This window comes from Lipophrys pholis (genome assembly GCF_963383615.2).
Source record: "Lipophrys pholis genome assembly, chromosome: 8".
NCBI classification, from domain to species: Eukaryota; Metazoa; Chordata; class Actinopteri; order Blenniiformes; family Blenniidae; genus Lipophrys; species Lipophrys pholis.
Genome location: NC_137630.1, coordinates 16,701,141 through 16,717,588, shown reverse-complemented (window position 1 = coordinate 16,717,588; position 16,448 = coordinate 16,701,141). Strand labels below are relative to the sequence as shown.

The 16,448-nt window shown below is 44.8% G+C and overlaps 2 protein-coding genes across 3 annotated transcripts; one reads left to right on the top strand and one right to left on the bottom strand.

Moving 5' to 3' along the window:
* Positions 1 to 508: 508 nt before the first annotated feature.
* Positions 509 to 8,162, bottom strand: nol9 (nucleolar protein 9). Of its 2 annotated transcripts, none has more exons than XM_080469925.1 (13): positions 7,923 to 8,162; positions 6,401 to 6,897; positions 6,105 to 6,315; positions 5,117 to 5,247; positions 4,833 to 4,968; positions 4,045 to 4,141; positions 3,793 to 3,890; positions 3,054 to 3,221; positions 2,676 to 2,928; positions 2,309 to 2,423; positions 2,039 to 2,213; positions 1,340 to 1,473; positions 509 to 1,258 (listed from the first exon to the last, which is right to left on the bottom strand). In XM_080469925.1, exons 2-13 carry the CDS (start codon positions 6,863 to 6,865, stop codon positions 1,139 to 1,141), a joined length of 2,103 nt encoding a protein of 700 aa, XP_080326051.1. In that variant the 5' UTR covers positions 6,866 to 6,897; positions 7,923 to 8,162; the 3' UTR covers positions 509 to 1,138. The 2 variants fall into 2 exon arrangements, with proteins under 2 accessions (XP_080326051.1, XP_080326050.1); XM_080469924.1 differs by having other exon boundaries at positions 6,401 to 6,923; positions 7,923 to 8,157.
* A 243-nt stretch (positions 8,163 to 8,405) lies between these two features.
* Positions 8,406 to 16,440, top strand: zbtb48 (zinc finger and BTB domain containing 48). Its single transcript, XM_080470230.1, has 11 exons — positions 8,406 to 8,631; positions 10,661 to 11,379; positions 11,453 to 11,754; positions 11,824 to 11,929; positions 12,003 to 12,095; positions 12,272 to 12,358; positions 12,435 to 12,589; positions 13,559 to 13,695; positions 13,984 to 14,148; positions 14,273 to 14,361; positions 15,754 to 16,440. Exons 2-11 carry the CDS (start codon positions 10,687 to 10,689, stop codon positions 16,162 to 16,164), a joined length of 2,238 nt encoding a protein of 745 aa, XP_080326356.1. The 5' UTR covers positions 8,406 to 8,631; positions 10,661 to 10,686; the 3' UTR covers positions 16,165 to 16,440.
* The last annotated feature ends 8 nt before the right edge of the window (positions 16,441 to 16,448 follow it).

Genomic DNA, 16,448 nt, shown 5'->3' with positions numbered 1-16,448 from the left:
TGTGGATGCTCTCATGGTTGCACCTCAGCTGTGGGATTTCTCTTTGGTTTGCATGAGGTCTTTGGGAAAACATCTGACCTGACAAAGCCAAAACAATGACTCGGCCAAAATGTGGCAGCGCTGTGTTTGCGCTCTCAATAAAGAGGCGGGCAACAGTGAACAAAGAAGAGCGTGGGGGCAGAGAGGGGACGTTAAAACAGCCCACTTAACAAAATTAGCATTTCCCCACTGGAAGAGTGGCTTGTTTACAGCCGGGTCCTCGTCCCGTCTCACAATGTAAAGGTCAGTCTCTGAGCAGTCAGTCACAAATTAACTGTCACTGCCTAAAATGAGTCCTTGAAACATTGCAGTTCTTCACTGTCAGACCAGTCTCCTTACTCTCTTGGCACTTTTACTAGTGTTTCCCTGCACTTGACATTTTATGTGAACATCTGCAGTCGTTCAAAGCAAGAATTCCAAGTCACATCTGTCTGCTGCCCCCCTGAGGAGGAAAATAAGCCTGCAACGTAGAAACAAAGGATTTTTATTTTCATCCTTTTGTCTTCCACAAAGGTCTACAAAACAAAAACATGGGAGGAGGAGAAAATCTCCTATGGGCACAGTGACATCAGTGTGTTGCTCTAACAAATTTCAGGCAGTAAAACGCATTTCAATGAAGCCTTTGACTGGCACACAAACAAATACTGACCAAAATGTACAGGAAAAACTCATGTAAGAGGTCACTTATTAACTTTATCCTGCTCTCTTCTGTACTTTATCTTCTGTGGCGACGCAAGAATGAACGATGTGGACAACCGGCTGGAACAACCAGCAGTCATACTGGTTTGAGAAGCTTGTGAAGGCAAGAAGAAGCAGAGTCTGAAGAAAAATATGTGTTTAATATCTGGCAGGTACTTACTTTTGGAATGTGACCAGCAGAAGAAAAGGTTTGAAACGAGAGCTGTAACTACACAAGGATGTGATACATGGAGATCCGTGTGATCTCCTTCACCACGTGCAGAATGACTTAAAAGTCTTGTCAGCAGTCTGTGGCCTCCTCCTGCACCGTTTCAATTCATCCCAGTGCAACAAGCCAGAGCTCACTGCTTTCATGGAAACCGTAAAGTCATGACATGTGAGGGTGTGCTGAAGAGAATGGTCACTGTGTCCCTGTGTGACTGGGTCTGATCAGTCCCTTGAAGACTCGCAGCTTTCCTGCACCGGTGAGATCAAAACTGTAGTCTGACGTGACGTAGGGCATCTCCCCTTCGATACCAGGCTGAAACACAGACCCAGACACACTGTTGGTTGGAATAAAAGAAACCTGTTATATGTGTGTATGAAGGGGAGTCTGACTGACCTGTTTGGTGAAGATGCACGAAGGCAGCGAGATCCCTCCCAGGAGGAGACAGTTGACTTTCCGCAGGACAGACGGATCCACGGGAGTCAGTAAGAAGTACAGACCTCGTGCCATGTCAATACCTCGAAGGACGCCTGCAGGACACCAAGAGGAACATGTTTTTACATCCAAACTTCCCTTGGACCGTTTTGTTCTGTTCGGGGTGCGGAGAGCGACTCACAAATCAATGCGAGTAACAACTTGTTCCGTTTCATTGAGATAAACACAGCTTGAGTCAGTCACAGTGAACGACTCGATGCTTCGAGCCGTCACAGCGTCAACAGATTTACGGGCTAAATACTTAATCATTATAACCGTTCTTGGGGAAAACAAATCAGACTATTAGATTTTTATTATTTGTGTGGTCGAGCTAATGCTAATCATTCAATTGTAGGTAATATAAACACAATTATCAACGTCTTTGGTAAAGCAGAAAAAATCTCATGAAAGTTTAAACCAGACAAACTTTATTTTTAAACTATAATCACTTCTCAGTTTGAGACAATCAGAACAAACACTTCTTGCACATTGCTGGCGTACTTCTTTTCTCTCAGGGTAAATGAAAGATTGGTGATCTTTCCATTTGAAAGTGTTGTTAAAAGTGCAGAAGTCGAGGAAGCGAACATTAAAGTCAGACAAAGAAAAGCTGAGGATCTGTACCGAAGCCCACGCAGGGACAGATGGGAGCCTGGGACAGCAGGACCGGACCTCCTCTGCTCGACACTTTCTCGGCCAGGCAGCAGAGTCCCACCAGGCTGGCGTTGGCAGCGTAGAACATGTGAGTTGGCACCACGTCGCAGTGGACCACCCCTAAAGCCACCGCCGCGTGAGGCACCTGTCAACAACAGGACGTTTACGTCTCATTTTAACGACAGGTTGAGGAGGTTGAGGACGAGCATTGAGAGCCGGGGTCACATGGATGTTGTGTACCTGGTATGGCGTGAGACTGTGCAGCGGCCTGACAGGTCCGGAGTCCGACGACTGCAGCTGACTGAGGTAACCCAGCAGAGACAGCTCTCTGAGCTCATTGGTGCGCTGGTGTCTCCTGTCAAATACACAAAATGGAGATTGAAACCACTGATTTGGAACAGAACAATCCACGCTGACGAGAGGAGACGGCAAGTTCCACCCTGCACAGCGCAACCACACAGACGGACACACTCACATTTCCAGCTCAGAGGAACTTATTAACATCAAGCATGTTTTAGACGATGAAAGAAAACCAGAAAACAGAAAAGAACCCATTCCCGGACTCAGGTGGGAATAAGATCCTTCATTCCTTCACTGGGATACGTACGCCGTGCCCTGGCGCCCCGCTCCTTGAAACTCCGACTGCATCATGAGGTGACTGTAGCTCCTGGGCGGACTGTGGCTCTCTGTGAACTCGTCCAGAGCGGTCTGGGCGGGCGGCCGTGTCTGGTAGCCGTGAGCCGTCCTCAGAAACTCTGGAGACAGGGCGGGACACTGGGTGACGCCGCTGTGGCTGAGCTGCACCACGTGCGAGACGGGGAAGAAGCGGATCATATCAACCAGCAGCTGGAAACCGAATCCTGCAGACACACACACACACACACACACACACAAACACACACACAAACACACACACAGTTTAGTGTTATAATGCTCCAAGTGGTGCGTCCTGTTCCAGCGCTGCCTCGGAGAAGCCTGAACTCACCTTTCACCCACCCCATGGTGTTGATAACGATGGCCGCCTCTCTGCTCTGAGAGCGTCGTTGCCACAGTGACTTCAGAGACTCCAGGTAGCGGTCCAAGTCTGAATCACACGACGACTGACCGTAGTAGATCATGTGCTCCGGACTGTGCTGGTGTGTGAAAGGTGGACCTGAAACACAATCGAGTATGAGCCGTTGGTCTGAAGGGGCAAACAGAAATACTTTTGAGAGACACATTAACCCTTAATAGGACTCACAGGAACTCAAAAAAAGACATTAAAATCTAAACACTAATGTAAGGAAGTATTTAATTAACATTATCTTGCAGAAACTACACATTTTTAACAGTTAGATGTTAGATTTGCCATATAATTTCTCTAAAAACATTCCGACATCCTGAAGTCACAGTCTATAAAACATTCCCACAATGCCGTGTTTATTTATTTATTTATTTTTAAACCAGGACCATAAATATGATTTACTCAACACATGGTCTACATTTGCTTAGCACAAAGGTGGGCAAACGACATTGTGGCATGGTTGCACTAACATCCGACTTAACCACCAGACGCTCAATTTAAACATTCGAGCGCCTTCATAATGTACTGCACCTGGCGTATAAATACACACTTTGGGATCTGCCGTCGTTATTGTCGTCGCTCTACTTGCACGTGTGCACGAGGAGCATTTACTGCGAATGCGCGAGAGGATGAAACCTAAACCACGGGGATAAACACTAACCTAGAAGTGGCTCTCTGACGGTGGATAACGAGAGGCAGCCGGCAGGAGTGAATTCAGTCTGACCGAGGTCGCCTTCGAGGTAGTCCACGCTCGTGGTGCTGCGGAGACAGAACGTGTTCTTATCACAGACCGTCAAATCTGAGCCATCAAAAAGAAATACTTTACTGCAAAAGTGGACCAATAATTCTGTAAGGATTAAAACAGCACAAGATATATTCAATATGTGGATAAAAAAAAAAAAAAAAGACTCACTGATTTAATAAGGTATTGATGAGGAGGCGGGTGAATGTGGACTTGCCCACGTTTTTCGCCCCACAGACGAGGATCACTGCAGAGCTCTCCATGTCTCCTGTCAATACAACACATGGGTTTCTTTCTTGTTTAATCACTTTTCTGAACCAACGAACGAGGGTAAGAAAACATGCAAACATGTTGCAGCAGTCCATTAATTACAAGATCAGTCAGTTAGGGCAAAAGTCAGAGGGGAAACAAACAGAGACAGTAAATACTGAAATATGCATGTATTTACATAGACACAAACAAATATTACAAAGAACTGGAAAATGATTAAAAAGTGACTTGTTTGGTCAGTAATTTTATAACGTATCCACTAAACTTTCAAGCATTTATTTTTTACATTTATCTGCAATAATGAAGATTTGATCTTCTGTATTATTCGCATAATAATAATTAGAAGATGCAGTTTTCTTCATAATATGTCATGAATATAAACCTTTGTCTGGTCAAATCAGTGTAAAGGCTCCCATATTTCCATATTTCAGTTTGAAATGAAGTCAAAAAAATCAAAAAACATCCCATTAATTCATCAGCTGTTTTCCCAAATTCCCAAATCAATCATATGTATTATATGAAATATGTATTCAGGTGGTGGACCAGCAAAGGGTTAAACAAATGTGCAAGAGGAGTGCTGCGTGTGTATCAGTTTTAGTGTGGCGAACAAGAGTTTTCTCGGCTGATCAATCCACAAAAACCTTTGTTTTGACATATTTCATTTCTTTGCATGTGCGACCGAGGCTCACCTTTGCAGGCGCCGACCACCGTGTCCAGCGCTTCTCTGCAGCTCTTGGATAATTTCATGCCCTCGACGGTGCTGTCCAGGGGAATCATGCCCAAACCGTTGAGAGGAGTGTCGAGAACAGCTGACATGAGTTCGCTCTACAAACAAAAGGGAGTAAGGAACAAGCTTTCATTACAGAACACGTCTCAGAAATGGCATGTTCTCGTGGGACGCTCTCATGCGAACAGGGGTTGGAGGATTTGTTGACAAGCTGTGTACAACTGAGAGAAGAAACGGTGAACTCACGACGGGCGTGCTGAACACTTCAGTGAGCTCGGTGAAGCTGGACAGAAAGCGTGTGAGAGGCGTCTCCATGGGCTCCAGCAGGACGATGGAGGTGTTGGATCGGACCTTCTTTAGCAACTTCTTCCGCGATGCTGCAAACGGCACAAACATTAACAGGAGGAACACATGTTTTCGTGATATGTTACCGGCAATGTTGTCGTCATAAAAGTATGAAGTAAGGTATTAAATCACAGCCAGTGCAATACACTGATTAGCCACAAGATTATGACCACCTTCATAATATAGTGTCATTCTCCCTTATGCTGCCAAAACAGCCCTGATTGATTGATGGACGGTCTCAACCCGTCTTCTGAAGGTGTGCTGAGGTATCTCACAACAAAATACTATTGGCAAATCTTTTAAGTCCTGGCAGGAGATCAATGAGATCCGTAAGATCACAGGCATGAAATTCACAGTCGCAGGTTCACTCTTTCTTTTATTCCTTGGACCAAAGACCAAGATCTCCTCCACAAAAGCTACAGTTTTGTGCATTCTCATGGTTCTTTCTTTCTATATGGCACCAGATCACATAGAAATAATTCTAATTTACTGAGGTTTACGCCTACTATTTTTTTTTATTGAACTCAAAAGCCTTTTCTTATTGATGCTGCATGTTTACAATTCTACTCTGTTCCTTGTGTGGCGTACGCTGGCGTTTCACCCTGATGCACACAGGTGAACTCAGTCCCACCAGAGTTGCGAGTACGTGGCTGCAACTGTCCGGAGAGCAGTGAAAAATAGCAGCGTTTTTAAAAAGATTGCAACCCTCACTCTTTTACAAGTGGCCGTCTATAGTATCATGTAAAAGTGTGGGAGGAGGACAACTCAAGATTTGAAATTTCAGGATTCACTTATATCATATTGTTAAAAGAAAACACACACAGATACTCTATATTCTCACTGAGAATACCTGACACATATTTATTACCACAGCAGGTGAGCTGCTTACCCGCAGAGAGATACTGCTGGAGAATGACGGAGGCTTCAGTTCTGTCGTCTCTGGTGTCGTCTGGGTTCTGCAGAGACCTGATGGTCAGTGGAAAATGTGACGCGGGGGAGAAGAGCGGATATGGCTGCTGGCCCTCATCGATGGTGAATCCCATCACTTCTATTCGACCGTACAGGCAGGTCACTGAACACTTCCCGCGGAAACACAGCGTCTGCACAGAAGTAAGGAAACACTCAGCGGCAGCAGCGAGCCAAATGCATTGAACGCATGCCCCGAATGTCGACACGCGTCCTCACCTGATCCTTCTGCATGATCAGCACTGCGCGGTTCTGTCGGTCGTCTCTCTGAGCACAGTGGTGCAGAGCCTCTCCTTCCAGCCTTCCCGGTTGGACGTCCCCCGTGTCTTCCGAGGTCTTGACACCGTTCCCATAAACTGAGTGCGAGTACTCCTTCCACTCCTGCGAGTCGTCTGACTCATTGTCCAAGGCAAACGCTGAACTCCCATTAGCCTGAGGGTACGATTTCTTAAAGCCAGACTCAGGTGCGTTTGTCCGGTCGTCGGAGACCGGCTTGGCTTTACTTTTCAGTCTCTTGACGCTTGGTTTTTTCTTCATGGACTGCTGGTGCTCCTTTATCACCCCGGCCATGACGGGACTGGAGCTGAGGTCCGAGGGCCTGATGGGAGGCCTGCATCGTTTTCCTCTCACGTCCTTCCACTTCTGAGATTTGCTCTTTGTATTTGTGTTTTTGTTCGCCTTCATGATCCTGTAGTCAGCAGCTAATCATGTGGAAGCTGAAGAAAAACAAAAAGGGGAGAGCCTGTGGAGAGATGGATGCAGCTTTATGAACTGGCCTTCATGTGCTGTACTTCTTCATTTGTTCCCTTTTGCATCAATATTTAATAAGCCTGCCTCATATTTTGTTGTTTTATTTACTTGAATTCTGTGTGTTTTGTCTAACACATTACATTTAGATTACACTGCTTTGTAGAGAAATGACACTATTAGTCGAGCACCTTTCATTTATGCAGTTTGATGAGAGAAGTTTACCAAATAGGGTAAAAGAGTAATACTGAAACTGTATTGTGTGACTCAGGCAATGTCAGAACTTAACACTTCAATGTCAGTAATCAGCTTATTTAAATATTTCTGGAAATGTGGCAGGCCAATAGAAGCAATATTTAACTGTAAGTGTTTGATGAAATAAAATACTTGCGCATTTTAGAAAAGCTTAGCACCTTTAATGAAATAAGAGCAGATGTGTTTGTGTGTGAATTCCTCAACGTTGTATAAATAAAGTTTAGAACGTCTTCGCAATTGGTCAGATAGTTAGGGATCAACATACTGGATGAATTGGATCCCAAATTTGTCAGTGAGTGTGAGCAGAACTATCTGCAGCTCAATGTCACAAAGCCCAAAGAGCTGGTAGTGGACTTTATCCTATTTCTTAATATTTTGGTTTATTTTACACAATACTGCAAAAACATTTAGAAGAATTAAAACGTAGTATAGATCTATAACCTGGAGTTTAATAAGAAAAATCGGAATATTTTATCCTTTTGAATTCAAAATGGGAAACGTTCCACATTTATACATGTGTTTATTCACACTGTGCAGCTTTATGCACACCATTTAAATAGTAGCTATAGGCTAAGCTAATAGAGCTAACGCATCAATAAGCGATTCCCCCATTTATTTCATCAAACGTGCGAGTCTGAGAATTAAATACATTCCTTTTCAACGCAGAAACATCCTATTCAGAACATTATGTCGTCGTATTTTAAACTTGAAGTGAAGTTAACAAGCTGACGCCACCCACCTCTAGCTTGTGGTAGCACTAGCAGCTCGCTGCCATTGTTGCAAGCAAATAAGGAAAACGTAGCGCTCGATGAGGAGAAACGGCACAGAGCTGCAGAAACCGGCGCTGGACAGTCTACCAAGCGGAGGGGTGTTGTAGTTTAAGCACAGGACTTCCAGGAGGTGAACATACGGTGGTGCGAACAGGCTAACAGGCTACATTACATGTGTGAGAGCCACAACCAGACGCCGCGTCTGGATGGTCGACCAAAACATTTCACGGAGTGTTACTATTCAGTACGGAACTGACTACAAATTATATTTTCTTTGTTCAAGTGAACATGAATAATAAAGAATATATTGAGCAATACATGCGTGTTCGTGTTTTGGCGATTTATTATTATTTCAGTGAATCGGTGATGTATTTCTTTTAAGATAATCACATAGGACAAGAAAAACTTTCACTGAGTTCCAGTCGCTTATATAGCGTCACATCCTCTTCCTTAGGGGCCTACAAGTAACGAAAACAAGCTGCCTGTCGCTAGGCTTTTGCTATTTGTTTTCTACCGCAATCTGTTTGCATTGATCCGGCTGCAGCTTGTTTAGAGGGAGTGATAGATGGTTCAATTTGATCCGTGTAGCAGATGCGGGTGTGTGGACGCGGCTGTGTGAGCAGCGCACTGCGCTAAGGGAGCGTCTTTAAAGAGACCAGCGGCGAAAGAAACGTGGAGGTAAGGAAGGGGTTGCAGTCATTTCATCCAAAACTCTTTAACTACTGCACTGATGGGGACCACCCTGAAAATGCTTTGTAAAGGATTCACCTGTTACTTTTAATACCAGCACAATCAAAACTATGCATTGTTGAGAATCAATGTCATTTTTTAATTTCTAGAAGTGACATCAAACTCAATACGCTTTAATTGCATGGTTAGCACATTCACTAGTGTTTAGATGTTTACTTCATGTTGATATTTGATATGTATTTTATGTAATTTGATATTTTTTCCACAATATTTATTCAAGCTGTATATCGGCTGTATTCACACACACACACACACACACACACACACACACACACACACACACACACACACACACACACACACACACACACACACACACACACACACACACACACACACAATCATTTAAATGACTCCTAAATTTTCCTTTTTCACTTGTCGCTATGCAAATTATCTAATTCAGTACAGAATACAATATATTTGGCATGAAAATGTGAAATATCAAAGCAACATAGTCCCAAGCATACGTGCATACAGATGAGTAAAAAAAAGTTGCATTTTAGAGACAATGATGATGCACATTGAATACTGATAATAAATGAACCACTGCAGAGAATTGACCCTGTTATTGATAAGAAACTAATTATTATAGCTCATGCATTACAGATTAGGCAGCATGTGACTTATGCAGATGAACTGGTTTTTGTATACATCTCTCGATCTTGATGATGATAGATAGATGGATACTTTATTTATCCCTGTGGGGTAATCCTCGGTTCCAGCAGGATCAACACATGACAGAATGGCATCTAAACAAGAAACATAAAAACATTTTTTTTTTTTTATAAGATGGAGTGCAACTAGAACCCATAGTTTTAGGTGTATGGTGGTCCACGTCTGTGTATGTATTGCATAATTCCTAGCTGAGATTGTTGACCTTTTGCATGTGGCAGGACTCTGAGTACTGAGGTCTGCCTGTCAGGTAGTCTGTTAAATGGATTGTTTTCTTACTTATTATTAAATTTGGACCATCAGGGCCACCCAGTTCTGTTTTACAATTATTCAAAAATGACTAGAAATAGGAGAGGGCTGACATTTGGTCCGTATCATCGATACTAAAACCCAGAGACTGGAACAACATGCTGAGGAACCCCCGAGGGCTGCAATCCCCAGAGGGTTCAGAACACCCCAGGACACTAATAGACTAGATTTCCTCGAAATGTATATCCTTTTGTGCAGAACTATTGATTTGTAATGTACCTAATGGACGCACAACCCAACTCCAATCCTCCATCTTTAAACCAACCAGTGTCATACGGAGCTGGAGTTAATTTCACCCAATTTAAAACAATATTTTGAAGAAAGAAAAAAGAAAAACGTGCACAGCATATATTATGCACCGAGTTAGATTCCACTGATCAGATTTTGATTTATTTGCTAAATACAAGAGCATGTGGAAAAAATGAGAATAATGTAAAGTCAACAAAATAGTTTTAGTTTAAATAATATTTTAAATGTTTATTATAATTATAGCCTGTGGTTGAAAAAAAATATATATATATTGAAATATAATATTTTGAAATGATATTTGATTGTCATGACTAAAGTAAAAAGTCATGAAATATTTCCGATTATGTATAATGAAACTTAAATGTATGGAAATCTAACAGTTTGAATACACTATTAATGTAAGTTTATTACAAAGTGTTCTGAAATGGATCAGTTTTTTTTTTTATGTATTTATTTACCTGTTTTTTTTTTTTTTTAATAGTTTCAATTGTGTTCTTAAGGTGGGCTACAAAGTAAAAAAAAAAAAAAAAAAAAAAAAAAAAAAAATATATATATATATATATATATATATATAATTGAATAATATGTGTAAATCTAATGGTATGTCCTCAAACATATCAGATTATTCCGAAAAGAATTCCTATTTCATTTCAATTTCACTAAAATGGAATAGGAAGTTTACCTAAAGAGCTCTGACTGCTCTTTCTGCCCCTTGTGTTTGATGCAGTGTCAGCCTGCAGGAGGTCCGGGGAGATGCCTGCAGCAGACGGTCACCACGCTCAGCACATCCTGTCTGCTCTGAACCAGCAGAGGGCCGGAGGGAAGTTCTGTGATGCAGAGCTGCATGTGGGAGGCGGGATGGTCCACCTCGCCCATCGCTGCATCCTGGCCTGTTTCAGCGAACAGTTTCAGGAGCCCCCCGCTGCCGCCACCGCCCCCCTCATGGAGTTGAGCCTGCAGGGCTGCCCCAGCAGCGGCCTGGAGCTGCTGCTCAACTTCGTCTACACTGGAGAGCTCAAGCTGGATCCTGACAACCTGGAGCAGGTGCAGCACGCGGCCAGCAGCCTGGGCATCCCGCAGGCTCTGGCGCTCTGTGAGCAGTTTAAAGACGCCTCTCGGGGTCCCGGGCCTGTGAAACGCAAGCGAGGCAGACCCAGAAAATCTGCAGCGGACACGGCTGGGGTGAAAGACGAGAACCCGACTAAAGCGACTAAAGATGAGTCTGGCTTTGATACAAGCACGGCCAATTTGACTCCGGGTCCCAGTTCCAGTTCTGCCACGACAACCACACGCTCCGGACGTGTAATTAAAGGCCCCAAGAGGCTGGTGACAATAGATGAGAGCTCCATCTCTGACGGCAAGAGGGCCACAAGTGTTCCTGCAGAGGCAGAAAGCTGCGACCTGACCCAAAACACAAACTCAGATCCGCCAGCTGGTGAAACTGAGGTACATCAAGAAAGAACGCATTCCCAAGCTGATTCCAGTGCTCCTAAAGAGAAATACGTGGTGTTTCTTGCAGGTAACGAAGCAGCCGACGGATGTAACCGACTGCAGTGTTAGCCAGGTGACAGATGAAGATGAAGACGACGACGGCGTGGAGGATTTGGAGGCCATCAATGAGGACACGGACGAGGAGTATGTCCCCGCTGAGGAGCCCGCTTCCTCGCCTCCGTCTGCGTCCACGTCGCACAAGAGCAGAAGTAAAACGAGCCGAAACAAGGAGGACGAGGCCGCGGAGGAAGACTCCGCCAAGCAGTCGGTGCAGTGTCCCATCTGTATGAAGTCCTTCAAAAGCAAATACTACATGAAGGTGCACAACAGGTACCAGAACTCGCCATCTTCTGCTTTAGCCGCGCTGTAAAATACCCGCTAACGTGTGTTTCCTGGAAGGCGGCATACGGGGGAGAGGCCCTTTGGCTGCAATAAATGTGGGAAGCGGTACTTCAGGAAGGAGAACCTCCTCGTCCATGAGGTCAGAGACTGTGCTCGAGCGCAGGTGAGTGAGGTCGCCCGCCCCATCCGCCTCTCCCGCTGAGAAACAAGAGCGCTAATTGTTTCTGTCATTGCAGACGTACTCCTGCCCGACCTGCTCCTCCATGTTTAAATCCAAGGAGGAGCTGTGTTTGCACGTTGTCTCACACACAGGAGAAATGCCCCACAAGGTACAGCAGCAGCACAAATCACCACCAACCAGGCCACTTCCTCCCCACTTGTGCCTCGTTCATGCACGTTGATAAATGGGATAAAGTCCCTGAGACCACCCGCTTTGGAATTCCCGCGCCACACTCTGAAAAGCACCGCTGTAGATTGTAACCACACACTTGTCTTCTCCCTCCAGTGCTCAACGTGTCCCGAGCAGTTCATGTACAAGAAAAACTTGACGGTCCACATGATGAAGGTGCACGGTTACCCCAAACCGCACGCCGTAAGTCGCCGCCAACGCTCAGTTTTAAAGCCGGTTGGCGACTCAGACTCCCGTTGAAGCCGTGTGTGCTTTGCAGTGTACCCAGTGCACCAAGACGTTTCTGACCCGGACGGAGCTGCGCGTGCACGAGGCAGCCAAACACCGAGGCGAGAAGCCGTACGTGTGTGAAGAGTGCGGCCACCGCGCGTCCAGCCGCAACGGCCTGCAGATGCACATCAAAGCCATTCACAGGTAGAAAGACGCGGCACCGGGGGCATGTAGAGCTCAGAACGGTGTCACAACCAAACATCGGGAAGGGCCCACTACAGGATAGATAGTTTTTGTTTTAAAACGGCATAAAAGTCACATTTCTTACACACAAGCTTCATAGAAGCGGTTGACTTGCGATCGCTCAATACAACAAAGTTATCAACTCAGGACACCAACAAGCAAAATCAATTGAAAACTAAAGAATGATCTCACAAGCATGTGCACAGTAACATCTGATGTTCCTGTGCACATGCTGTACAAAGTATTTGTAATTCATTACAGTACTAAGGTAGATTTTTATGCTATCTGTCCTTTACGTTTTTTTCATCTAGTTTTTCTATGTTTGAACACAAATGTCCAAACTTTACTCGTCTTTATTTCTTCCTTTGTCTAAGTGCAAAAAAAACCCCAACTTCACGTTTAAGAAACTTTTTGGAAATGTGGCATGACAGACCTGAAACTTCGGCATAAAATGTGTGTCGTTTGAAATCATCCGCTCAAGGATGCACAATTTCACAAACTCTCACCATGATCCTTTGTAATGAAATGAAACAGAGCGACCCCCAGTGGACATATTTGGATCAGCAGTTAGTTTGTTGCGGCTCATACGTTTGTTGATTCGGTGTTTTAAGAGAAAGGATCAAACCTGTCGATGTCAGAATTCACCCCGTTTATTCAATTTAGAAAATAATTCATTTTTCTGGCTTGAAACAATGAAATAGTGCTCATAAATGCATATAACCACACCACAATTTAATAAAATAAAATTTAGGATGTTACTTGAGCACATAAGCTGTCCCTCTGAAACTCTTTCTGATATGTAAAGAAATATTTCTTTAGTTGAGCGCCGTTTACAACAGAAAACTTTCCAAAAAAAAACTGTGACGGGCTTGTTGCAGATCCCCTTTTTTTTTTTTTTTTTAAATTAACCTCATTGTTCTTCCTCATTAGAAACGAGCGGCCTTTCGTGTGTAGCCTGTGCAGCCACGCGTTCTCCCAGAAGAACAACCTGAACATGCACCTGCGTATCCACAGCGGGGAGAAGCCCTACCAGTGTCACCTCTGTGGGAAAACCTTCAGGACACAAGGTAGGAGTGAGGCGGACGGTCAAACCTCCATGTTCAGCTTCAGCACGTTACAAACAGGAACAACAGTAACGAAGAGCTCTCTCCGTGTTGGTAGTTTAACTCAGCTTTTTTTTTTTTTTTTAAATTGCCGTTTTTCACGTCATTAGTTGATATAAACCTATAAACTAAGTACGTTTACGTCTCGATAAACCGAGGAGGGTCAGATCCACGTTTTGGCCTCCCCGAGGTCACGCTTCCGTTCTCACCGACGCGGCTACGTACCTGTTTCCCTCTGTGGTTCCGCTCCAGCCAGCCTGGATAAACACCACCGCACGCACACCGGCGAGCGGCCCTTCAGCTGCGACGTGTGCGAGCAGCGCTTCACGGAGAAAGGCGCGCTCGCCCGCCACAAGGCCAGCAAGCACGAGGAGGGCCGGCCGCACTGTTGCCACATCTGTGGAAAAACCTTCAAAGGTAGAACCCACCGTGCTCGCTGCTTTCATACGGCACGGGCACAATGTTAATGGAGAAACATGCATTTGATTTGACGTTGTTGTTTTGTTGTTGTTGTTGTTGTTGTTGTCGCCGCCGTCACTAGCAAAGGAGCAGCTCCGCGTCCACCTGCGTCGCCACATAGGCATGAGGAAGTTCGAGTGTACCGACTGCGGCTACAAGTTCACTCGACAGGTGGGTTCAAGTATTAACAGCGTGTCACATTTTTAAAACTTTATGAATGTAAGCTAATAAATCACAACAGTTAAGATGTCGTCAGTTACTCAGTTCAATAAAAATAATGACAGCGTGAACAGTTCACATAACGGAGGTTTTTGTGTTTTGTTTACTTTATTTCTTGTTTACCATTCTATTCCCTGAGCTACTGAAAACTATCCAGTCTTTAAGAAATGTTACACAAGTAGTGTAATACCCAGAGTATGGTTTTATACACCTGTGGCCATGGAAGTGACTGGAACACCGAACTTTCAACGGTTTGGATTGCGGAGCAAGTATTTTGGGCAATGTGTGTATTAGTGAGCAGTACAAAATGAACTCTTCACCCCAGATGGGACTTGAACCCACAATCCCTGGCTTAGGAGGCCAGTGCCTTATCCATTAGGCCACTGGGGCTGCTGGCAGGCCATAAATATTGACTTTGCAACAAATGCTGACATGTGATCAGGTGAAAACGTCGAATTTTAAAAGTAGCAGTTAATGAAACATGAAGAAATCTCTGCTTTCCTTTCGGTGGAGACATTATGACCACTGATGATTAAGTATCCTGTAACTTGATTCAGTTTCAGGCTGAGTCCCAAAAAAGAAAAATCATCAATCTAATAATTTGCAATTCAGTCAATTCAGGCTTGCCAGATGGAGAAATGTGATTGGTCTCCTGAGAGCGAGCCATTAATGTCTACAGAAGTAGCCTGCATGCTGAGGAACTTCATTCCATACTCCTGTGGCCATGGAAGCGATTGGAACGCCTGAGTTCAGTGATTTGGGCTGCTGAGCAAGTAACCTCGGCGACGTGTATTTGTAAAGGGGCACAAAAAAAGCTGTCCACCCCAGATGGGACTCGAACCCACAATCCCTGGCTTAGGAGGCCAGTGCCTTATCCATTAGGCCACTGGGGCTCCATGGCAGGAGGGTTAGGAGGTCACTCCACAAGGTCACCGAGTCCTAACAATGGGTTTCATAAGGTAACAACGCTTTTAGTCCTGTTAGCTGTTTCCTGGTGGTCAGTGTGTGGAAGGAACATGAGGAAAGAGTGCAGTGGTATCAGTTTAAGATATTAGTTCTATTATAGAGGCAGGTTAAAGGTTTGGGAAGTTACACACCCCAGATGGGACTCGAACCCACAATCCCTGGCTTAGGAGGCCAGTGCCTTATCCATTGGGCCACTGGGGCTACGAGCTGACCTGCATATTTACCCTACAATGATTTTACACTCATCCTGCATGATATTAAACGTGATATGGAATAATGATGAGTATATACGACCCATAACCACTAATCCAAAGGAACACGTTAAAATCGACCCCGTGTTTCAGAGGGAACGAACCACACGTTTCTCTCTTTCTCCAGGCTCACCTGCGCCGACACGTTCAGATCCACAAGCGCACAGAGAACTACAACCCTCGGCAGAGGAAACTGAGGAACGTCATCGTGCACGAGGTGGAGGGAAGTCCCAGCGAGAACGAGCTTGCCAAGGACTCACCGGCCGCCGACGGGATGGACTTCCACGTCCAGACGGTGGCAGAGTCGGACCCCTTGGCCGACCTGGCCCCGGGCTGCATCGTGAGGGTGGTGGTCGGGGCCGGGGTCAACGCCGTGATGGAGGAGGTGGTGACCAATCAGAGTCTGGGACAGGCGGAGGCCGAGCAGAGTTTCTCTGTGCCAGAGGAGATGCAGCAAACGCAGCTGGTGGCGCAGACGTACGAGTCCACCATAGACATGGAGGGAATCGCAGAAAGCACAGAAGAGAGTAAAACCTGAGGAGACGCTGGCTCTTCTCTACACCCAAAGTATGAAGGAATTGTAAAATAAACAGCAGACACGAGTAAAAATGGCCTTACAGATGCAAGTTGGCTACTATAGAGTTTCAAAATGTATCAGACTGTATGAAATTGTTATAAATGACAAATAATAGAAGTAATTTTCCTCCATTTGTGGGCGTGCTCAAATCAGTAGCAGCTGTTTGTCGCTTTTTGTCTCCGTTCTGTCTTGTCTGGGTTTAAAAAACCCATCAAATAAAATATCACTGGAAGTTCAAATAAGCC

Coding starts and splice junctions, on each gene's coding strand:
- nol9 (XM_080469925.1), bottom strand. CDS start 6,865: ATGAAGGCGAACAAAAACACAAATACAAAGAGCAAATCTCAGAAGTGG. Junction 4,969..5,116: donor AAGTGTTCAGCACGCCCGTC/GTGAGTTCACCG, acceptor TTTTGTTTGTAG/AGCGAACTCATGTCAGCTGT. Junction 2,929..3,053: donor CACCATGGGGTGGGTGAAAG/GTGAGTTCAGGC, acceptor GTGTGTCTGCAG/GATTCGGTTTCCAGCTGCTG.
- zbtb48 (XM_080470230.1), top strand. CDS start 10,687: ATGCCTGCAGCAGACGGTCACCACGCTCAGCACATCCTGTCTGCTCTG. Junction 11,755..11,823: donor TACATGAAGGTGCACAACAG/GTACCAGAACTC, acceptor GTTTCCTGGAAG/GCGGCATACGGGGGAGAGGC. Junction 14,149..14,272: donor CTGTGGAAAAACCTTCAAAG/GTAGAACCCACC, acceptor CGCCGTCACTAG/CAAAGGAGCAGCTCCGCGTC.